We start from the raw sequence: 24,321 nt of genomic DNA, 5'->3' as shown, positions 1-24,321 counted from the left end.
ATTTATAGGTGCGTACAAGAACATTGAACAGAACCGAAGAGGTAATTTTATCTTTAATGGTCATATCATCAATTTTCTTAGATTAAATAAATAAAGTTCACAGTATCATGATTTCTACTGTTTCCTGTCCCCAACTGATGGTTGTGTACTGCCCTCCACTGGTTATTTAGAACAGATTTTCCATGTTTAATTATGGGAGGATTGTCTTCTGTACGCTGTGAAAGGGGTTTTCAATAAATTCAGTAGTTTATCAGTAGGCTATAAACCTTCATGCAAGCTGCAAAATTAATGAAAACTTCTTAAAAATACACTGCATCTTTAAAACAAATTGTGTATGAGATGACATTGCATTTAAACATAATTTATATTATTTTATTCCTCTTAAAAAATGTTATCAATACCACATTGGTCATTTTAAACATTTTAAAAAGCTTATTATGTATATGTAAGTTAATGCATTATTAACTATTATTAATGTATTTTGTATACTGTATGAATAAGGTTTGTAATCTTGTTATTTTCTTCAGTGTTTTTTGTAATTGACTTCATATAATTGTACTCCTGCTGGTTTTTGTATAGATCCATCATGTAATGTGCTTTCATAGAAACCATTAATCATTTACAACCAATACATTACAAACAACTTGTATTAGAGCCAATATTTATAATTACTGTTACCCATTTTCCTGTTTTGTATTACTAGTTTATTGTACAACATGATGTGATAAGCAGAATTAAGCTAATTAGAAATAGAAAACATGTTTTGCATATTTATTGTCTGAGTTTAATGAACATCTTGTGCCTTTCTACAGATATCGTTATTTGTTTGGCACTCATAACCATTTTTTGATCCGAGTTATGCTGTTCCTGGGGCAGTTGTGGCTTTGTGTTTGGCTGCGGTAAACAGTTTTATGTCTCAAACATTTTTAATGTGTAATTCCAACACAACCATAATATTGTTTGTGGTCTGCGGTCTGGAAAAATATTGCTGGCTCTCGGCTGACTGTGAGCTGAGCCAAAGACAATACTATCGGATAATTTTCATGTCATTTCATGGATTTCAACCATTCACTAACTGCCATTGTAAAGTATTTTGTCCACTTAAGCTTTCAATTGCTAGACATTTAATCATGGAGGAAACAGATGTCACTATCTGGGAATATTTCCTGCATTTCATAATGAATCAATTGAAATCTTAGGTCAGACTGCAGATGAACAGAACTGTAGAAAAGTCCTCAACCCAGAGATAGCACAGATCCTCAACCTTGCACAAAGTCCCAGGATGGTGTAGGAACTTGGGCAACAGGAGAAATAAATGCATGAAGTAAATATGCCATTCCTTTTGTTAAGAACCATTGACAATTCTATGTTTTCTTTTTTGGAAAATGCATTCATTTCAAAATGATTTGTTCCACATTCTGCCGTGACACGGTGCAAACTTGCTTAGTTCAGCAAGAAAATGATTTGGTTTATTGCTCAAAATAAAGATTCCAAGTTTCTAGGTGTTTTCCTGTTGCCTAATAATCAGACCTGACCCTGGAGCCAGATCTGCATGGGTTAACACTCTAGAAACAAGTGGAATGTAGACCTTAATTTAATTAATTAAGAGCCATTATGACGTGAACAGCTGAAAATCTTATGACTTTACGGGATGAGAAGTATTACTGATTTAATCCATAAACCTGTTGGATTGTCTTTTGAAGATCAGATTTGGACAATCCTTTCACGAGGTACAATAAATGTCTGTATACTTATCAAGCCAATGTATTTTGTGTCCTGTGTTGACAGCACTTTCCTGCCTTCCTTGGTTCCCTGGCTCAACAGCCTCTTCTTTAAGCTGCTCTTCAGCGGCCGGGAAGAGAGAGTTGGCCGCAGCGACACCATCTTCACTTATGAGTGTCTCTTCCAGCAGCACGTGCAAGACTGGTCCATCCCCATGTAAGATCACCTTGAAAACATCCCTTCTTCTAAGCTAGTCCCTCTGCTCTTTAATAGCCTTAACAGAGTAAACAAATGTGCTCAATCAAGTGAAAAGCTTTCTTTGGAGACTGTTTTAGACTATTTTTAAGCCTCCAAAAAAAATGTACACAGTGATTTTATATTTAATTGACAAGCAAACACCATCTATGGTATATTCTAAAAATCAACCCTACACACTTTCAGATATTCTTCAGACACTCTGTGTAACGATCCACAAAATAAGCCAAATAATTAAAGGCAATGGGTGCAGAAAAGCAGACTGTTTGTGTCATTTAATACTAATCTTCTAAAGACCGAAACCAAATCTTACAAACCTCAGGAAGAAACCTGCTTTTTCACTTCAGTGATAAGACCAAGGAGGCCCTGCTGCAGCTGAAGGCCTGGCTGGAAAGCACCCCAGCTGTCGTGGCTCACTTCCCCGTGGAAGTGCGCTTCACCAGGGGAGACGACATACTCCTGAGCCCCTGCTTTCAGAGGGACAGCACCTACATGAACATCATCATGTACAGGTGCAGTGTGGGGGTGGGAAAGGGATGGAGTAATTTTACTTTTAGTTTAAAATCCAGCTTCTAATTTCAGTTATTTCACTTTGTGCACTTTGTGCATGAGTTTTCCCCCCAGTTTTCAGAAGCAGCAAGCAAATCTTTTAATGTACAGTGCATCCGGAAAGTATTCACAGCGCTTCACTTTTTCCACATTTTGTTATGTTACAGCCTTATTCCAAAATGGATTAAATTCATTATTTTCCTAAAAATTCTACAAACAATACCCCATAATAACAACATGAAAGAAGTTTGTTTGAAATTTTTGCAAATTTATTAAAAATAAAAAACAAAAAAGCACATGTACATGTTGTCATTATGGGGTATTTTTTGTAGAATTTTGAGGAAAATAATTAATTTAATCCATTTTGGAATAAGGCTGTAACATTACAAAATGTGGAAAAAGTTAAGCGTTGTGAATACTTTCCGGATGCATTGTAATAAGACTTTATTGTTGTTATTAAACCTTCAGGCCTTATGGGAAGGATGTGCCTCGACAGCAGTACTGGGCTGCCTATGAAACCATCATGAAGAGGGTGGGAGGAAGGCCGCACTGGGCGAAGGTAATATCCGTGGTAACAGGGAGTGCTTAATCTAATATTTTAGTCCAAATTTGGATTTGTTATGATAGACCACAAAGATCACATGACTAAGTTATGAAAGAAAAAGCTGTCATATAGGATACACTGAGGAACTGATTTAGCCATGCATTATATATAACTGTATGGCTCTATCTTGTCAGAGGTGAGGATGGGGGGGTGTTCACACAATACTGTGTGTATGGTGGCTTATTGTGTTCACACAGCTGAATAAATGAATAAGAAATTAGAGCACAGAAGTGAATTTGTTAATTACACCGCAAGGAGGAATTCAGGCTTCATTAACAACACTTAGTTGTTATCACGAAAGCAGTGGGTGCAGAAGCATCAGATACATCAATAGGACATTGTCTATCCTTGTGGAATGGAAGTAGCTAAGGTTGCAATGGGACAGGAAGTGATTTTAAACTTGCCTTCAAATGGGAAAGAACCAATATCAATAGACAGGAATGAAACCATAGTTACATTGAGAAGTGTTGCACTGAAATAAAAATGACAAAATAACAATAAAAGTGGGTTCAATGTTTGTCTTGAAAATAATACATTTTCCTTACTTGTGTGTTGTTCTCAGTTCTCACACAATAATGAATAATACATCATATACAATTATTTTTATACAAGTTCTCTCACAATTAAATCTTCACAAACCCCTTTATTCAATTGCTTAATAATTGTTCAGACAGTAAGTGCACCAAGATCAGGGGCATTTGGGTGAACAAACAGACTCCACTGGTCTGTGTTAGTGCTGGACATGGATTGACCTTAAAGAGTGTGTCCTTGACATAGAACTGTAGCAACTTAACAAACCCTCAACACAACAGGTCCAAATGGTGTTGACTAAACATACTGCATAAAAAAACTACTAGGGAAGCAGGTAAAGAAAAGACAGATCTGAATGCTAAAAGGCACAATAAGTCTAATGTAGGCTTACCAGTATGAACCCCTTTTTTGTTTGATACAGGCTCACAACTGTACCAGAAAGGATTTTGAGGAGATGTATCCCAGTTTCAAGAAGTTCTGCTCCATCAGGGAGAAGCTGGACCCAGCAGGGATGTTCCTGAACTCCTACTTGGAGAAAGTATTAATCTCGTAATTTTCAGCCACAGCAGAATTCTGATTCTGCATAATATAACTTTTAGTTTTGTTTTTCTAATAAAAAGAATAGATAAACATTCAAATGTAATAGATATTTTTAATTACTATTTAGTTAGTTTGTATCATCTTTATGCAGAACTAATCAAGCCATTAAGATTTAATTTCAAATGTTGACTGCATCTCCAAGGGCATAGACATGTTCTTTTCACTCGCTAATTATCAAGTGACAGTTCATGCATAAAAGAAAAGATGGCAGCTTTGTGTTTCTACAGACAGTCATTCATCCATCTATGTTTAAATACAATTTTTACTTCAATAAAGAAAATTAAGGGAAAAAACATCTACTCTAACTATAGGTCTGATGGCAGTCTCAGTACTAAATTGGATGTCAGTTCCAAGGAGTTATGACTGAAACAATGATGGCTTGTGCCTTTTGAGAAAATAGTTTTTCTTTCAGAGCAGCAGCTGTTTATTTTGAACATGCAATTGAATTACATTATTACCTGGCTATTTCTAATGGGACTCAAATTTACACCAACAAATCTGTCATTGAATTATGTAAACAAATAAAGTAATAAAACAATTGGAATGAGATGTGGCTCCATTATTCTAACTTCCCAAAGGTTCTCAATTGGATTCAGGTCTGGGGAACGTGAGGGCCAGTCAATAGCATCAGTGCCACACACTGTTCAGTCAAAACTATACAGCCACATATACAATCTTTCTGTGATAAAATTATGGACAAATATTTCAGCATAATTCAGCTGAGCAGATTCATATAAAAATGTTTTCCGGCCCTCAAAAGAAAATATAGTCCAGGACATCTTGCCATCATTTCACTTCCAATTATTTACTTCTGATTTTCACCTGTTGTCAGCTATAATAGCTGTATATGAATACAATTATATCAGAGTCCTTCTTCTTTCCAAATGTTCTTTTACTCAGATTGAGGTAGTTGAGTTTCATCCAGGGATAAAGCATAAGTGCTGCTGAAAAAAATGTAGTTTAATTAGTAAAGCTATCTCCTATAAAGTACACAATGTAATTGTAATCAAAGGACCGTGTGGGAGGTAAAGACAATTAAAGTATTAATTGGGTAGCCCAAGTGAATACGGACAAATAACCATGCTTCAGAATAGCACATCACTGCTCACAATCATATACTTCATACAATTTGAACTAAAACAATTGAGTGAATGTAGGGAGCGAATCCCAAAGCGCACACAAGAGGCACTAAAGTAATGGTTAGCCAGGCCCTGTCATGCATTGTCAGGTCAAGTCCTTTGTGGGAAGTTAAAAGATCTAAGAGAAATTCATTAAATCAGATGATTAAACACACTCCAAAAAGCCAGAAAAGGCCCCAGGTTAACACATACATTCTGCCAATCAATCTCTTTCACAGAGGGTGCACTTACATCTTCACGCCACACTTCCCCAGTTCGCCACCAGAGGTCATCATCTCCCGAATTCTAACTCTGTCTCACATTCCTCATTCCTCTCGCACTCCCCATCCCTGTCACCTGCCTCCCTCTGCTCTGCATTTATACCCCTTATTACTTCCCTCCAGTGTGAACTCTTGTACAGAGAATTACAGAGTAGTCTACCCTACTACTGATTGCCTGTGACTTCTTGTATGCCCGATCGACCGAACCATTGCCTGTGACCTCGACTACGCCTGTTGCCTTGCCTTCATTGCTCTGTTTGCCGGTTCAATGACCAACTCTGTTCTGTATTTGCCTCATCTCACACCTGAGGCCTCTACTTCCCTGGCTGTTTGTGAAGACATAAACTGTAGTAGGCATTATAAATATATATACAGTATGTGTGTGTTTATTTTTTCACTTTGCATTGTATGTATTAATTATATTGCTGCACTGATTTTCATCTCTTTGACATATAAAAAAGGAAGACTTTTTGTTGTTATATAGACTGTGTTGCTGGTGAACATTTTAATTGATTTTCTGTAAAATTGAATAAATGTGAATAAAACTAGCACATAATAATTAAATACATTTCTGTGCATCTTTGTGAAATGGTGTCACAGAGGAAGAGTGTGAGAGAGCTCAGATTCTACTCCATCTAACCCAGAGAAAAGGAAATGCAGTGGGACCCTGACAGCACAGGTCATTAATAAGAAGGGAACATGTGGGGAATAAATGTAGCATATTGGATTTGCTAGCTTTGAAAGATTGCACATTTGAAAAAAAAACATCACTAACAAAATAATTTTGATGCACAGCATTTTTCTCCTTCTGTAAGATTTTCATCTACTGATTTTTTGGCAGAGAGAGACATTGTTGCGGTATTCAATCTTCTTTGGATCTACTTCAATCTTATCGGAACAGTCTGTCCTGTATGTTAAAAAATATAAAAACATTGCTGATGCCAAAAAGAATATTTGCAATATTTCTTTCATTTTACCCAATTTCCCTGTGACTAACATTAATCAATACATTTTTTGCTGGAATGTTTTTTGCCCTCGGGTCAATACAAAATCAAAACAGAACTAGTGTGTCAGGGATGCTTAGTTCACTGTACCGTACTTAAGGGAATTATAAGAACCTGAACTAGGAGTGAAATTCTCTCGATCACATCACAATCAATTTTATGGAATATGTATGAACACAACAACAATAAAACAACAGCTAGGGATGCTATGTGGCATACTGGGATAATTCAGTATCCTAACAGGAATTGTAATGTAGGAGGCCTAGTTTCAAATCATATAACATGGCCATGAATTATCTGGGGTAAAAAAGCACACTATTCAACACAACCTAAGTATGATATAATTAAGGTTGAAGATCTGTTGCTTAAAATGTTGTCAATATCAATTGATGTTTCTCTCTGACTGACCTCTGATGCACTTTCAAAACAAAGTTCAAACACCTTCCACGCCTGACACTGGGCAAAATCAATAGTCTATCCTCCTACAAGGCAACTAATACCACAATTACTAAGCAGTGATGCATTAGCCGATGACACCTGTCTCTGTGAGGTTCCTTGGTCAAGAAGAGAATTTCAAGCAAAGACTCAACCATGAAGACCAAGGAACTTTTAAAGCAAGCCTGGGATAAAATCATTGAAAAGCACAGGTCAGGAGATGGGTACAACAAAATATGTAAGTCTTTAAATATCCCTGTGGGCACAGTCTACTCAATCATCAAGAAATGGATGGTGCATTTTAGCACCTAGACACTGCCTAGATCAGGCCATCCTTCCAAATTGACAATAGCCATGGTGTCGACTGGGAGATGTGCTGTGTCTGCGGCAAACGCCAAGGAGGAAATCAGGATAAGGACGAAACTAGTGAGGGATGCCACTGTGAGGTCAACAGCAACTTTAAAAGAGCTACAGAGTTCAAAGGCAGAGATGGGAGCAAATGTGCATCAGGAAACAATATCCAGAACACTTCACATAACTGGCTTGTATGGCAAGGGTGGTAACTGAATGATCCTGCAAGAAAGGGGCAAAAGGTGTCATGGTGAGACGAGACCAAATAGGAACTTGTTGGTCTAAATACCAAGCCTAACATTTGCCGCAGACCCAACAGTACATCTACCAGTCAACACCATCCCTACAGTCAAGCCTGGTGGTGCTTCTCCTTAGCAGGGACTGGAAAGCTTGTTAAGATTGAAGGAAAATGGATGAAGCAAAATACAGGCAAATACTACAGAAAAATCTGTTTTAGTCTGCTTAAAACTGCAGTGAAAATACACCTTTCTGCAACACTGGAGAGGCTTAAGAATAAGACAGTGAATGTGGCACAGTCAAAGAAGAATGGGAAAAAACTGCACCAAGTCAGTGTGCAACATTGTTAGAGACTCACCCAAAAAGTCTGTAATCTGATGAATACTGTAATTTATATTCAAGTTTTGAATAAAATATTAAGTTAAAAACAATGTGTATGCATAATTTTGTAACCACAAAATGGGACACCATAGGAAGGGACTGAATACTTTTTGCAAGGAACTGTACATATATACACAGATCAGCCATAACATTATGACCACCTGCCTAATGTTGTGTAGGTCCCCCATTTGCCACCAAAACAGCCCTGACCCGTCGAGGCATGGACTCCACTAGACCTCTGAAGGTGTGCTGTGGTATCTGGCACCAAGACGTTAGCAGCAGATCCTTCAAGTCCAGTAAGTTGCGAGGTGGGGCCTCCATGGATCGGACTTGTTTGTCCAGCACAACCCACAGATGTTCGATTGGATTGACATCTGGGGAATTTGGAGGCCAAGTCAACACCTTGAACTTGTGATTCATCAGACCAGGCCACCTTCTTCCATTGCTCCATGGTCCAGTTCTGATGCTCATGTGCCCATTGTAGGCGCTTTCGGCAGTGGACAGGGGTCAGCATGGGCACCCTGACTGGTCTGCGGTTACGCAGCCCCATACGCAACAAACTGCGATGCACTGTGTGTCCTTTCTATCAGAACCAGCATTCACTTTTTCAGCAATTTGAGCTAAAGTAGCTCGTCTGTTGGAGCAGACCACATGGGCCAGCCTTCGCTCCCCACGTGCATCAATGAGCCTTGGCCACCCATGACCCTGTCGCCGGTTCACTGCTTTTCCTTCCTTGGACCACTTTTGATAGGTACTGACCACTGCAGACCGGGAACACCCCACAAGAGCTGCAGTTTTGGAGATACTCTGACCCACTCGTCTAGCCATCACAATTTGGCCCTTGTCAAAGTCGCTCAGATCCTTACGCTTGCCCATTTTTCCTGCTTCTAACACATCAACTTTGAGGACACAATGTTCACTTGCTGCCTAATATATCCCACCCACTGACAGGTGCCATGATAACGAGATTATCAGTGTTATTCACTTCACCTGTCAGAGGTCATAATCTTATGGCTGTTCGGTGTATATATATATATATATATATATAACTGTATATATATACACACAGTACTGTGCAAAAGTTTTAGGCAGGTGTGAAAAAATGCTGTAAAGTAAGAATGCTTTCAAAAATAGACATGTTAATAGATTATATGTATCAATTAACTAAATGCAAATTGAGTGAACAAAAGAACAGAAGCATCAATTCTTCTAGGTACACTTGTACAAAGTCAGGGATTTTGTAGGCATATAGTCAGGTGTATGATTAAACAATTATACCAAAGATGCTAATGATCATCAATTCAATATGTAGGTTGAAACATAATAATTAACTGAAACAGAAACAGCTGTGTAGGAGGAATAAAACTGGGTGAGGAACAGCCAAACTCAACTAACAAGGTGCAGTTGCTGAAGACAGTTTTCTGTCAAAAGTCATACACCATGGCAAGACTGAGCACAGCAACAAGACACAAGGTAGTTGTCCCTGCCAGAAATTTCAAGGCAGACAGGGGTTTCCAGATGTGCTGTCCAAGCTCTTTTGAAGAAGCACAAAGAAACGGGCAATGTTGAGGACAATAGACGCAGTGGTCGGCCAAGGAAACTTACTGCAGCAGATGAAAGACACATCATGCTTACTTCCCTTCACAATTGGAAGATGAGTGCCATCAGCTCAGAATTGGCAGAAAACAGTGGGACCCTGGTACACCCATCTACTGTCTGGAGAAGTCTGGTCAGAAGTGGCCTTCGTGGAAGACTTTCAGCCAAAAAGCCATACCTCCGACGTGGAAACAAGGCCAAACAACTCAACTATGCACAAAAACACAGGAACTGGGGTGCAGAAAAATGGCAGCAGGTGCTTTGGACTGATGAGTCAAAATTTGAAATATCTGGCTGTAGTAGAAGGCAGTTTGTTTGCCAAAGGGCTGGAGAGCGGTACGCGAATGAGTGTCTGCAGGCAACAGTGAAGCATGGTGGAGGTTCCTTGCAAGTTTGGGGCTGCATTTCTGCAAAAGGAGCTGGGGATTTGGTCAGAATTAATGGTCTCTTCAATGCTGAGAAGTACAGGCAGATATTTATCCATCATGCATTACCATCAGAGAGGCATCTGATTTGCCCCAGATTTATTCTGCAGCATGACAATGACCCCAAACATAAAGAAAAAGTCATTAAGAACTATCTTCAGTGTAAAGAAGAACAAGGAGTCCTGGAAGTGATGGTTTGGCCCCCACAGAGCCCTGATCTCAACATCATCAAGTCTGTCTGGGATTACATGAAGAGAGAGAAGCAACTGAGGCTGCCTAAATCCACAGAACTGTGGCTAGTTCTCCAAGATGTTTGGGCCAATCTACCTGCCTATATATATATATATACACTCACCTAAAGGATTATTAGGAACACTATACTAATACTGTGTTTCACCCCCTTTCGCCTTCAGAACTGCCTTAATTCTACGTGGCATTGATTCAACAAGGTGCTGAAAGCATTCTTTAGAAATGTTGGCCCATATTGATAGGATAGCATCTTGCAGTTGATGGAGATTTGTGGGATGCACATCCAGGGCACGAAGCTCCCGTTCCACCACATCCCAAAGATGCTCTATTGGGTTGAGATCTGGTGACTGTGGGGGCCAGTTCAGTACAGTGAACTCATTGTCATGTTCAAGAAACCAATTTGAAATGATTCGACCTTTGTGACATGGTGCATTATCCTGCTGGAAGTAGCCATCAGAGGATGGGTACATGGTGGTCATAAAGGGATGGACATGGTCAGAAACAATGCTCAGGTAGGCCGTGGCATTTAATCGATGCCCAATTGGCACTAAGGGGCCTAAAGTGTGCCAAGAAAACATCCCCCACACCATTACACCACCACCACCAGCCTGCACAGTGGTAACAAGGCATGATGGATCCATGTTCTCATTCTGTTTACGCCAAATTCTGACTCCACCATCTGAATGTCTCAACAGAAATCCAGACTCATCAGACCAGGCAACATTTTTCCAGTCTTCAACTGTCCAATTTTGGTGAGCTTGTGCAAATTGTAGCCTCTTTTTCCTATTTGTAGTGGAGATGAGTGGTACCCGGTGGGGTCTTCTGCTGTTGTAGCCCATCCGCCTCAAGGTTGTACGTGTTGTGGCTTCACAAATGCTTTGCTGCATACCTCGGTTGTAACGAGTGGTTATTTCAGTCAAAGTTGCTCTTCTATCAGCTTGAATCAGTCGGCCCATTCTCCTCTGACCTCTAGCATCAACAAGGCATTTTCGCCCACAGGACTGCCGCATACTGGATGTTTTTCCCTTTTCACACCATTCTTTGTAAACCCTAGAAATGGTTGTGCGTGAAAATCCCAGTAACTGAGCAGATTGTGAAATACTCAGACCGGCCCGTCTGGCACCAACAACCATGCCACGCTCAAAATTGCTTAAATCACCTTTCTTTCCCATTCAGACATTCAGTTTGGAGTTCAGGAGATTGTCTTGACCAGGACCACACCCCTAAATGCATTGAAGCAACTGCCATGTGATTGGTTGGTTAGATAATTGCATTAATGAGAAATTGAACAGGTGTTCCTAATAATCCTTTAGGTGAGTGTATATATATGTGAGAGAGAGATTAAGAACAACACAATACTGTATACCCCTTTTCTGTAAATTCACTCTTCAGTCAGCTAATGGAAAAGTATATAAATATATAAAATATATAAATATATGGATACAATGGATAGATGAATAGACACCCTCTGAAAATCCTCTGAAAAGCTTTGTGACTATAACAGCTAGCACCTTTATGACAGGAACTGCTAATAAGCAATCACAAAGGTGCTAGTTGTTATAGGCTTCACAAAGTCATGCTATGAACTGAAGGTAGAACATAAATTCTTATTGTAGCCATCCCGAAAGATTTTTTCTAGGGATACTGTAAACCACTGGACAGACCAGTGCTCAATGTTAACAGCAATAATCTAACCTCAAAAAAAAAAAAAAAAAAAAGATAAAGAAAAATGTCAAAGGCTGTTTAAGCCAATGGCACACAGTGAAAAGGAGGATGAAACCTCTGCCAATAGGCTTTCATATATCAATACGTGCTCAGTCCCCACCATTATCTCATCAGCATAATCTAGAATAGAGTAGGAAGACCAAACACAATGATCATCGCTCACTAGGGCACTGTCTTTGCATGGGGGTCAGATAAGGGCAAAGTATGCCATTTTCACCTGTGATGGATCTAATGTTGCTAATATCTTGCCTTTTTGTTTTCTTAATTTTTTGCTGGGATTGTGTTTTGCATGTTATTCCAGTAGGAATCATCCAATATTGTATCCCCAAACTCCTGCCTCATGCAGGATTGCATTTGTTTATTTATGGTATTAATTATTATAATTATTGTATGCTTTTGCACAGACTGAGCCTCAAGGACAACCTCCAAGCAAGTATTCAGAAGAATGGATTGTGAGATCAGCTCCCTGGACCACAATGGAGCTAGAGCAAACCAGAATCCCAGGATTGCATCTATTATCAGATATCAATTTCCACTACGTTTAATTCAGGTTTTAACTTAATTAAAACCTGATCAGGGCTGATATATGTGTTTGGATTTGTGTGTGTTTTAACACATCTCAACACGATTTTACCAGATTTTTTTTTTTTTAATGAAAAACCATATGTAATAGGAAGGTTAAATTACGCTCAAATACGAAATCACACGGCCGTCTGTGTTATTGACATGCCGCTCGCTCGCAGGATACATTGTAATGAATGTGTGCCTGATGCATCTATGCCCTAAAACAACCTGCAAAACATGACTACGTCAAATCGCAGATTGAAATTAAGTTTATGTTTTATTTTTTATGCAATACCGCCGGGGGTTAAACCACAGATTGGATTTAGAAAAATAAAATAGACGACACAGTTGAATAAGACTGGATATTGAAATCCTCGTTTTGCTCTTTCTGCCCCTGATTGTCTTGGCGGTTGGAGGCATCACGTCACTCTGTCTCTCCCCAAAATGTAGCTCCATCAGCGTCGCGATCAGAGGCAGCTCCTCGGCGGATCGGCTCTCCGGGGCGGGGCGCCGCGCAGGACCACTGGGCACTGGCGACCGGAGGACACGCATCGGCTGCCCATGCACTCAACTCTGGATTAAACACTGGGATTGGAGACCCCGGGATGCTGATCAACTGATGGGATGTAAGTGGCCAAGCATATTTACACATCAGGAGGCGCCTGCGTGGCGGTTATTATGATTAACAAGGATGATTTTAATCCAATAGACTGTAGAAGAAGAAAAAAACAGATTGAAGATGCACATTACAATGTAAGAAATTATCTATATGTGTTGTATGATTGATATAAAGCCTATACAATATGAATATGAAAACGTGTCAGTATAGATCGTATTGAAACGGATGGTGTATTCCGTATGTGTGCGCAAATAAGTGAATGATTGGTGCAACTGAAATGAGAAAAGTTCAGTGTTAACCTTTGTGTTTCCTCTTCTGGAGGAATTCTCCTCGCTGTCACACCAGCAAACAGCACCTACGTTATATGGAGATGTGTTAAGGCATGGTTTGCCCTTCTCTTCAGTAAATGGGTCATTGGGATCTTTTTGTTGTTTGTACACAAGTAATATACAAGTAACAACTAGTCTTACAGTTAGCAGTGCCTACATCTTGAATATGTTTCTTAGTTGTCCTAATGTGTAACTAACAGTATATGCTACACTACTGATACCCACGTCTGTTCTTTAATAGCCACAGATCTTCCATTTTCATACAATTTACAATGACTAAAGACTTGTAAACAGTGGTGATTTGGAGCAATTCTGACAAAGAGTGGTGGAACCAGAATAGCTGTCCAGAAACAGGATTGAGAAGTTTGACAGCTGCCTAATTCTGGCCTAGTTAATTATAAATCTAGTGAGCATAAAAGCAACCCCAAATACAACATGTAGGACATTTATGGCATTTTTTGACATTTACAGCTATCTAATGATAGCACAGCTTAATTTGCTTTGTTTATTTCTTTTTCTGTTTGGATGTCTGCTCTGGTGTGTGTTTTTTTTCATTCTCACTATTTGATGTTGAATGTTTGGGTTGTAAGTAAAAGTAATGGATACAGGGTTTCTCTTGAGTGAAACTGCCTGATTTGAATAGGAGCATGCCTGTGTTTAATATCATTCATCAGGTTCCAAGGTACTTTTGCGATACATATTGAATTTAATCTGCTACCACCCTTACTCCCTTACATTTTAGACATTTCCAAAATCTTCTGTCAGAGTACCGAAGCCATCCAATTAGTGCTTTAATATGATCTTGACTGAAGCCCAGTTGCATGCTTTTGTGCTGGAGAGCTGCATAACCATACTAGCCAGAGAGGAGTGGTTTAATTAACTTGTGACATTAACTTAACAATGTTTAATTCATGGCTGTCCATAGGAACCTGCACTAATTGACCACACAAGGTTATGTTACTTGTTCGCTCCCAGGATGGAATCTATCATCACCTTTTGAGATCTCAAACGTGGACATGAAACCTGAACAGCCCCAGCCTTGCTTGTAAGATGAACTGCCATCCAGATTCAGAAATTGAAATTGTGCGTTATTTGCAAGCTGGTATGTTTGATGCCTTTTATGCATTGAAACCCAAAGTCACAGTTGGCTTAACCCTGCTTCATCAGGTGATAAGCTGATAACTGTTTAAGTAAAAGTCTGTGAAGGCTGAAAGCTATGTTGCATTCCCCATTGATTTGAAATGTAATGCTAGAAAAGTTTAATGTTATATTTTGTTTTGTGTTATGTTTTTAATTTGAGCCCCTCCTGCAGCACTCTGGGAAATCCATAATGGCCAATACAATTTCACAATCTTAACAGTTGACCGTTGTGAAAGATAGAGACTTTCTGCAGCACTTAATACTCAGCAGGAGTTGCACAATGCTGCCTCTCACACATAGTAAAGGAGGAGCTTCCTTGCTTGGTGTATTCAACTGACAATGAAAGGCAGTTAAAGATTGTATTACACAGTTCCATCCTCAGGGGAACTCGCACAATAAATGTGTGTTTTCATCCAGTTGGTAAAAATACAAAATATCCTCTCTTTTCCTCCACAGATTAAGGAGAACTGGAAAGACTGTACATTAGCAAGGCCTCCATTTATAATTTCGTTGAGAGAAGCTCAATCTCTGGAAAACAACAACAACAGATACCCTTAAACAATAGCAGTCTTACCTCCATGACATTTGCCACTTGTCCACAATTCTATTCCCTCCTTAATCCTGTGCCTGGTCTTGTGTTTCTCTTTATTTCCCATGACAGAACCCAGACCTGAGTTCCTTATGACAAACGGAGTGCGCAGAGTTAGAGGCATGCTGTGCGCCCAAGATCATATCGACATTCCTCCCTTGTGTCAAAGCCATCTCTGAACAATTTTGCCCCAAAAACGTCATAATGAACATCTGCTCTTGTTCAAGCCGGCAAGCTCAGAGGAGAAGCAGGTGAAGTGTTGCAGGAAAGACCCCGTGCGTCCATCTGTCCGTCCGCTCCAGAATATGCAGAACTCTCTCTTAGAAGAGCAAAATGATCAGAACCTCCGCAAATCCGACAGAGTGCTTTCAATGACGTTCACTTTCATTTAAAACAACGTCTGTTGCTCTGTGGGCCGAAAAAATTGTGTTGGGACCGTCTGTGGGAAGCTGCCTTTGGGTGGTTACCGGGAACTGGTGTCGATATGGGCTGTGGAGGCAGCAGAACAGACGCTCTTGAACCCAGATACTTGGAGAGCTGGACTAAGGAGACCGAGTCTACCTGGCTGACCAGCACAGATGCAGACATACCTCTCTCATCTATTCAGAACATCCCGTCGGATCACTCCTCGGAGTCAGGCTTCATGGCTGAGAAAAACACCATCCACTCCGGTTTGCTCTGTCATTTATTTATCCATTCATTTTACTCTTGTTCTCTTAGTTGAATTGAGCAGTTTTAACGTATATCGTATTCCCATCACATAATCCTCAGGGCCCTAGAGTCAAAACCTACTGGGATTGTTGTGGCAAATAGTAGGGTGGATTGATTTGGATTTTATTCAAGGCAATGAATTCCTTTTACACTTAATTTACTATGCATATTGCAGTTTTTTCTATTAGCCTTATATGGGAAGAGAAATATTGTTACATTTCCACATTCTTCTTCTTCTTCTTCTTTTTCTTACCGTTTTTAATGAGAAATAAACAATCTTTCTGCTTACTCTGCACTTTTAACCAGCAGTGCCAGGCAATAAAGACAATACAGCATGTAGCTAGCTCTTAGGACCCAGATTGGAATGGCACCAAAGAAGCAGCTGAAAGTGTGAAGGGTCCTTGAAAATGAATACCTATTAGCAAGGTCATCATCTGTCTGCATTGCACAGTCTTAGGAGAGCAGCTTTGTCAGTACCATGGCAGCTTCACGAGCAGAATATATCCATTTGAAGTATATGCACAATGGCCATTTAGCCGTACAATGGGCAGGATTTTAATTTAAGACTCTTATGCAAGTAATTGTCAAATTTAGCAGTATAATATTTAGCCCTGTAGTAAGATTGTAGCCTGTTTTCTTCCCACAATAGCAGTTTTACACTTGTCTTTGCAAACTCAAATTACTTTTCATAGTCTCCAGACCTAGATATATCTGTGCACTTTATATTAAATGAAAGATGTATTATTTAGATCTATGTGCTTCACCCATATTACTTACATACAAATAAACACTACTATCAGAAATACAGTTGGGATATAACCATAATCAAAACATCTGCGGTATATCACGGTATAAATCATGGTATAAACTGAATTATCTATTGGTCTACTATATTTTAGCGAATACAATCATAAGCTTCTAAAATAAGGGAGACTGTTCGGCAGGTATCACACTATATAGGATTATATAAATATATTATCAATCCAGCTATATTTCTAAAAGCAATGCAGGACCAGCAGCACTCATGTCACAGAAAAGGCATATACCATGTACAGTATACCATAATTACGATAATAGCTGTGCAGTAAAACATTTGACTTTAAAGCACTCTAATCTAATGGATGCTGTCCCCTGCATTGATCAATAGTTAACTAGCCTATTTTATTACTTAGTGCACATCATACAGAAATAATTACACAAAGGAAAGTAGGCATAGAAAACAGCAAATTAATGTATCTGCTTAATTGAAGAGTTTCTGTGTCTCAAAAGGAAGATTAGAATACGAGAAGGGTTGATCAAAGGTTATATGAGTTAAGAGATTAAACCATAACTAAATACTATGAATGCTATACCTCTCGAGCTCTCATTAAGCAATGCCGCTGGAGGGTAACTATGAAAGAAAGAATTAGAAGAAAAAAGTTCTAACCACCTTGTAATTAATGTATCCGCTCATAAAATGAAAACAATTGCTACAGTGAGGGAAAAAAGTATTTGATCCCCTGCTGATTTTGTACATTTGCCCACTGACAAAGAAATGATCAGTCTATAATTTTAATGGTAGGCGTATTTTAACAGTGAGAGACAGAATAACAACAAAAAAATCCAGAAAAACGCATTTCAGAAAAGTTATAAATTCATTTGCATGTTAATGAGGGAAATAAGTATTTGATCCCCTATCAGTCAGCAAGATTTCTAGCTCCCAGGTGTCTTTTATACAGGTAACGAGCTGAGATTAGGAGCACTCTCTTAAAGGGAGTGCTCCTAATCTCAGCTCGTTACCTGTATAAAAGACACCTGTCCACAGATGCAATCAATCAATCAGATTCCAAACTCTCCACAATGGCCAAGACCAAAGAGCTGTCCAAGGATGTCAGGGACAAGATTGTAGACCTACACAAGGCTGGAATGGGCTGTAAGACCATCGCCAAGCAGCTTGGTGAGAAGGTGACAACAGTTGGTGCGATTATTCGCAAATGGAACAAACACAAAATAACTGTCAGTCTCCCTCGGTCTGGGGCTCCATGCAAGATCTCACCTCGTGGAGTTTCAATGATCATGAGAACGGTGAGGAATCAGCCCAGAACTACATGGGAGGATCTTGTTAATGATCTCAAGGCAGCTGGGACCATAGTCACCAAGAAAACAATTGGTAACACACTACGCCGTGAAGGACTGAAATCCTGCAGCGCCCGCAAGGTCCCCCTGCTCAAGAAAGCACATGTACAGGCCCGTCTGAAGTTTGCCAGTGAACATCTGAATGATTCAGAGGAGACCTGGGTGAAAGTGTTGAGACCAAAATCGAGCTCTTTGGGATCAACACAACTCGCCGTGTTTGGAGGAGGAGGAATGACCCCAAGAACACCATCCCCACCGTCAAACATGGAGGTGGAAACATTATGCTTTGGGGGTGTTTTTCTGCTAAGGGGACAGGACAACTGCACCGCATCAAAGGGACGATGGACGGGGCCATGTACCATCAAATCTTGGGTGAGAACCTCCTTCCCTCAGCCAGGGCATTGAAAATGGGTCGTGGATGGGTATTCCAGCATGACAATGACCCAAAACACACAGCCAAGGCAACAAAGGAGTGGCTCAAGAAGAAGCACATTGAGGTCCTGGAGTGGCCTAGCCAGTCTCCAGACCTTAATCCCATAGAAAATCTGTGGAGGGAGCTGATGGTTCGAGTTGCCAGACGTCAGCCTTGAAACCTTAATGACTTGGAGAGGATCTGCAAAGAGGAGTGGGACAAAATCCCTCCTGAGATGTGTGCAAACCTAGTGGCCAACTACAAGAAACATCTGACCTCTGTGATTGCCAACAAGGGTTTTGCCACCAAGTACTAAGTCGAAGGGGTCAAATAATTATTTCCCTCATTAACATGCAAATCAATTTATAACTTTTTTGAAATGCGTTTTTCTGGATTTTTTTGTTTTTATTCTGTCTCTCACTGTTAAAATACACCTACCATTAAAATTATAGACTGATCATTTCTTTATCAGTGGGCAAACGTACAAAATCAGCAGGGGATCAAATACTTTTTTCCCTCACTGTAGATAGCTTTTTTTATTTACTAGAAATGCCAATAGAAATAGGAAGTACAGTCCTCCATGTGAAACACGCTCCATATGTTGTGCTCGTTTTTGTGAAATGAAGTGTCAAAGTCGGATAATGAATGTTTTATTTGTTTGCTTATGTTGCGGTTTTGTCATTCCAGCACATGATAGATAAACTGAACTGCTTGCCAAGACACACAACCTTTGTGACTAATCCATGGCAGACACTAATAAGAAAATTGTCTTGTGTGCTCTATCGCCAAACCCCATTCATTTGCTGCAAGAGACTGAAGTATCTTTGAAGGAGGGAAGATAAAAGAGTTGCACTCATTCAATAAGGGGCTTCTTGTTGCCATGGACACGGCTACAGCAGTTCAGTTGCTAGGAATGCGGAGATGTTGGTCATAGTATCATCCCTTTACAATACTCACCCCTTTGCCAGCTCAATGTTAAGCTGCTGATATTCATTGCGTAGGCTTTTAAAAAAGAGCATGTGTTTCATGACTGAAGCAGTGTACATTTCAGGAAGGTTCACCTTGGCCCCTCAGTTTTGTATTTGTTTATTTATTTGTAGTGTTTGTAGTGCACCCTTGTGTTTATATCTCTGATGGATTTTATACTGGCTCAGTCATTGCTAAATTGCATTTTCCTGAAAAACAATCTAATCAGTTTGGCATTTCTGTCATTTAGCACTGACTCAGCTGGATGGATGGATTTCAGATGCTTAGAATAGAGGTGTATGATTGCTTTTGAATTGGAAGGAAGAGGGAAAATAGCGACTGTCGCGTAGGCTGCCAGTTTCATAAACCACCCACTTAGGATAATCTTTAAAGTTCTGACATGTAGATGCTTACAGAGAAAGATAAGTCAAATTTGATATACAGAACTATTCATTTTTCCGTCATGTCAAACCTTTGAAACCTGTGCCAGTAAATGTTTAGTTTCCCATCTTAATTTTCAATTCTATTTATATTTATTGTAAATATAGAAATAATACAATTAATAATTTTAGTTATTTTCAAGTCGAGAATACTACCCAAAAGGGGATGGGACATTGCACGTTACCATGGGGAACTCATGAACAATGTTTCTAACAAAGCTGCCTATAGGCCCTGTGTGATGCCACTGAGGCAGAGGGCTTTAAAAGCACACAGACATCCTGCCTCTTGTCCCAGAGCCTGGGTCACACATGACCATGCAGCCCATGGGTAGTATTCTCTTCTTCCGATAACCGGGGTTGCATTCTCAATTTATTGATTCAATTCCGTATATGTAAATATTAATGTGTGACAAATTATCACAAACCCTCCTATTTTTCACCTTTATGCAAGGAGAAATATTCACAGATGCGGCACAGGAAAATTAAATTAAAATGTTCAGTACTCACGGATGCTAAGAGCCAATGCCTAATTCAATACCGGCTAACCCTGATTATGTGGTGCCACAGTCAGTCCAGACATTTGTATCAGGTATCAGATTTAAAAAAAACTGCAGTATAACATAAAACTGAATAATTAGCACAGCACGATACAAATGATTAAGCACACAATCATATGAAATAAATAATGCACAGAATAAAAGTATAGCACTCACCATAGCAGGGTAGTCAGTTTGCAAAGTGATTATATCGTATTCCTCTACAACTCACCGATTCACTGCTACAGCTGTTCCCACAGAGTCTAACAAACTCCTCAACGGTGGGGCTCCCTCTTTTTTTCTTGAAATTATTTAGAACCGACTTGATTAATATTAGTCATGTTCTACCTGCATCCAGACTAAGATTACACTGAAGTAGCCGATGGCATAGAAAGTGTGCCAAGTTCAACAAATAAAATTCACCGGCACTATAAATTATTATGCAGGTATTTATTTTTGCAAGGACTATAGTTATTTGGTGATTTTCACTGCAATTATTACTTGTATGTATACGGCAAAGCACTTTACACATTTAGGTATAAAGGGAAGAACACAACCAAAATACCATACAGCGTAAAGTATTCATAACGTGAACATGTGTGTTCTTTTATTGAGTGAATTCTTATTGAGTTCAGCCTGTCAATATTAGCATTGCGTAACTTAATTATTTTTTTTCTCGCTGGCTGTAGTTGCAGATTTGTTCGATGATGCCCTTCCAGCTCCAGCGCAGGCCTACCTGAAAGTCTGTTCTGCCATTTCTGACCCTAGTCTGAATGAGGTCAAGCCCAGCAGTGGCAATGCAGTACCCTCTAGCAAACCACAGGGGGCACTGCCATCCGGCACCACTGTGCAGAAGAGGAGTGTCCTTCGAACGGAGGAGGTGAGCTGTGAACTAAGCTCCTGGAAGGCCACCGTGTTTTTTCTCCCAACTGGCACTTTCATTTACATAGTGCATTTCATTATTTTCTCAAATTAAGAGGTGTACTTTGTTCACAGCTTCAAATATATAATTGACAAGACACAATACCCACAGAACATTTTGAAGACTAGACATACATTTTGAAATACCTCCGGTTAATCATATAATTAGACCACTTAAGTACCTCACAGCGTGTTTGAAATTATTCTTTAAGCTTTTTCTCTTTCCCAGACTTTGTTAGACCACATTTTATGGTCAATGGTCTGTGCCTCTTTACCTCTTTGTTGACAGTGATGTTGTGAAAATTGTGTTTCTACAGACAAAGTGGCAAGCCAACAGGATGTCAACGAAGCAGGTGACCATCACAGTCACGCAGAGCATCCGGCAGGTAGACAAGACGGGGAAGGTGAAGGAGAAGTCCCACACCACTGTGGAGGTCGTGAAGCCTGTTGAGCAGCACAAGGAAGAGGAACCAAGTGACAACATGCTCAAGTGAGGCCCTTTCACTCTGGACGCCAGAATCAGCTCTAGATGGGACTCTAATCTCAGTTCACGAACTTGTCATTGTCAATTCCACAGACAGTTGTATGGAGACCATAGCAGACATCTGTGGTGAAGTTACGTTTGGTTTCCTTCCACTGGAGCTAACCTCACACTGTTGGATTAAGCTTTTCTGGACTTGGTTAGAAGGTGAATGCACTCAAATGAAAGAACAGTCCAAAGAAAGGGATCTAACGAGAACAGGATGGACGTAGGTTCTTAGATCTATTTTGTAGCATATATTTTCATATATTAGAATTTCCCTAGATTACAATTTCTCCATACAGTTCAAACCTAACAGTATGAAAACATGTATTTTTGTTATTATTGTTACTCTCATGATTATGTATAGGTTTGAACTGAAAACCAGGGCAACATGCAACGTGTGAGTAGGCAGTATTTAACACACATGCTGAAGTTACAAGTTTGAGGAGATTTATCCCTACAGAATATATACAACCCTCCTCACTATGAATGGATATTGTAATTAGCCAGTACTTGAAAGTGTTGATGACTTATTTATTCTCCAGATCAGTTTCATTCACACAGCTTGTTTGCCATTCTGAGGAGTCTGACCCTAGCAGCGATAGGTTCACCATATTTCATGAATTTCACGAAGCCTTTGTTGAGTGACAAAATGTACTTTGTAGTTTTTCTTGACTTGTAATAATGAACAGCAGATTTGTAAGTCTATAACTACCGTACTCTATCTTTGTAGTGCTTTACAAGAACTGATGCCAAAACAAAGCATTCAAAACTATGATGTCAATGCAGGTTATGACAATGTTGAAGAAATACACCAAGAATGTACTAACAATGTGTTACGAATTATGGTTAGTTTATATTTTTTAATGAATATAGGTGAATGCACTCAGCACTTATGATGCTGTTGTAGTTATTGTTATTCTTGTTGTTTTCTGTTTGGTTTTGTAACAAAAGAGGTCGATCTTAACGCTAGCCTGCTAGCCACTGGCTAGTGCAGATCGCTGTGGGCCAGTACAGATTCTCTAGAACTAGTCCGTGTGGCTAGTGCATATTATCTTACGTTTTAGAGCTGTTAAGATTGAAATCTACAGATTTTAAAACAACAAGCTTATGATCGGATCAGAGGGCAAACGATGGCATTGTAGCTAGTCTCACACTACACGACCATCGGTAGCATGGACGGGCCCCAACCAGGCTGCTAGTCATGACGATCAGTGCCGATTTGTCGTCAGGGCAAATCGGACTCAAATCAGGCTTAAAATCGTGTAGTGTGACCATAAATGTACTGGAAACGATCGCTACTCGCACATGTCAAGGTGTAATCTAATGCACCACTTGCAGCAGACGACTTCTTAATAATAAATATTACAGTTCAGCCCAAATGGCAGCTGGAATTTGAATATTCTGTATTTCATGTGTTTTAAGTGGTATTGTTCAAATACAGCACATTTGGAAGCCTGAATGATGCAGCAAATTGACAAAACATTGAGTGACAGTGAGTGCAAATTAAATTAGAAAACCTAACTCATGCATCAGGTGGTTAAGTTCAAACATGTTTTAACCTTGAAGCATTCCATTTACAAAGCAGTAAGCAGGTGAAAATCATACACTCAGTTGTATAAAATAAAATGACAGGAATTTTCACAGGCACCCAACAGAAATACTTCCACTGGGTTATATTGGGGAACTATACTGTATAGTCCTGCTGGCTAGTGGCGGAAAAAGTTAAGGTCTACCCCTGAAAATGGTAAACTGATAAATTAAATGTTTGTGCAAAAACTCGGTTAAAACGCCCAGATTTAATTTTACAATAAAAGCCAATAAAAATAAACAATTTTGCCTAGTCCTAGCCTTCGTTAATGAACTGGTTCATTTTTTACTGATATCATATGATTTTGTTTGTTTTATCAAGCTGTCTGCACTTCTAAGTTAAAATAATGATACAATAATAAGAATAATTTTAAATCTCAAGTGATTATTTAGTATAATTGTGCAAATCTTAAACATACACAGATACAGTACAGTATTAACAAATTCATATATTTAAACAACCCACATTATTGTTTACCAGGTAATCATTTTGATAGATTTTTTTAAAATGGTTTACTATAAACAGTTTTAACAATGTGTTACTGAAAATAGAACAAGTTTGCTCTAATTACTGCTTAAGCTATAGAGACCAAAAATTGCTGTGTGTTCAATTCTGCGTTTTGCAACAATATTGAATGTTTATTTATATATATTGAGATAAAATTATGAATGTAAGTAATATAAATGATCAGAAACAGACATTCAAAGACTTACAAATGAGTAATAGATATAGTTTTTGCAGTACATGACAGATTAAAAGTTATATATATGAAAAAATACAGGGCAAAGGATACATACAAGCC

The 24,321-nt window shown here is 39.3% G+C and overlaps 2 protein-coding genes across 2 annotated transcripts in view; both read left to right on the top strand.

The window, feature by feature from the left end:
* The window catches only part of LOC136753737 (L-gulonolactone oxidase-like), a 95,455-nt gene extending 90,647 nt beyond the window's left edge, over positions 1–4,808 (top strand). Inside the window, exons 9-12 of the mRNA XM_066710124.1 lie at positions 1,789–1,938; positions 2,325–2,489; positions 2,995–3,085; positions 4,083–4,808. Of these exons, the coding sequence (XP_066566221.1) occupies positions 1,789–1,938; positions 2,325–2,489; positions 2,995–3,085; positions 4,083–4,214 (538 nt within the window). The 3' untranslated portion in view covers positions 4,215–4,808. The remainder of the gene's footprint in view (positions 1–1,788; positions 1,939–2,324; positions 2,490–2,994; positions 3,086–4,082) is intronic.
* Positions 4,809–12,746: 7,938 nt separating this feature from the next.
* On the top strand, positions 12,747–23,771 carry baalcb (BAALC binder of MAP3K1 and KLF4 b). Its single transcript, XM_066709886.1, has 4 exons — positions 12,747–13,253; positions 15,377–15,975; positions 21,174–21,364; positions 21,723–23,771. The coding sequence occupies exons 2-4, from the start codon at positions 15,789–15,791 to the stop codon at positions 21,897–21,899; spliced, it is 555 nt and encodes a 184-aa protein (XP_066565983.1). The 5' UTR covers positions 12,747–13,253; positions 15,377–15,788; the 3' UTR covers positions 21,900–23,771.
* The last annotated feature ends 550 nt before the right edge of the window (positions 23,772–24,321 follow it).

The sequence above is a fragment of the Amia ocellicauda genome, chromosome 1, assembly GCF_036373705.1.
Source record: "Amia ocellicauda isolate fAmiCal2 chromosome 1, fAmiCal2.hap1, whole genome shotgun sequence".
Taxonomy (NCBI): domain Eukaryota; kingdom Metazoa; phylum Chordata; class Actinopteri; order Amiiformes; family Amiidae; genus Amia; species Amia ocellicauda.
The sequence above is the reverse complement of the archived record's forward strand: the minus strand, read 5'-3'. Positions and strand labels throughout refer to the sequence as shown.

Excerpts from the sequence above, each read along its gene's own strand:
- baalcb (XM_066709886.1), top strand. The coding sequence starts at position 15,789 with ATGGGCTGTGGAGGCAGCAGAACAGACGCTCTTGAACCCAGATACTTG. Across the intron at positions 15,976-21,173 it reads GAAAAACACCATCCACTCCG|TTGCAGATTTGTTCGATGAT; the intron begins GTTTGCTCTGTC and ends CGCTGGCTGTAG. Across the intron at positions 21,365-21,722 it reads GTGTCCTTCGAACGGAGGAG|ACAAAGTGGCAAGCCAACAG; the intron begins GTGAGCTGTGAA and ends GTGTTTCTACAG.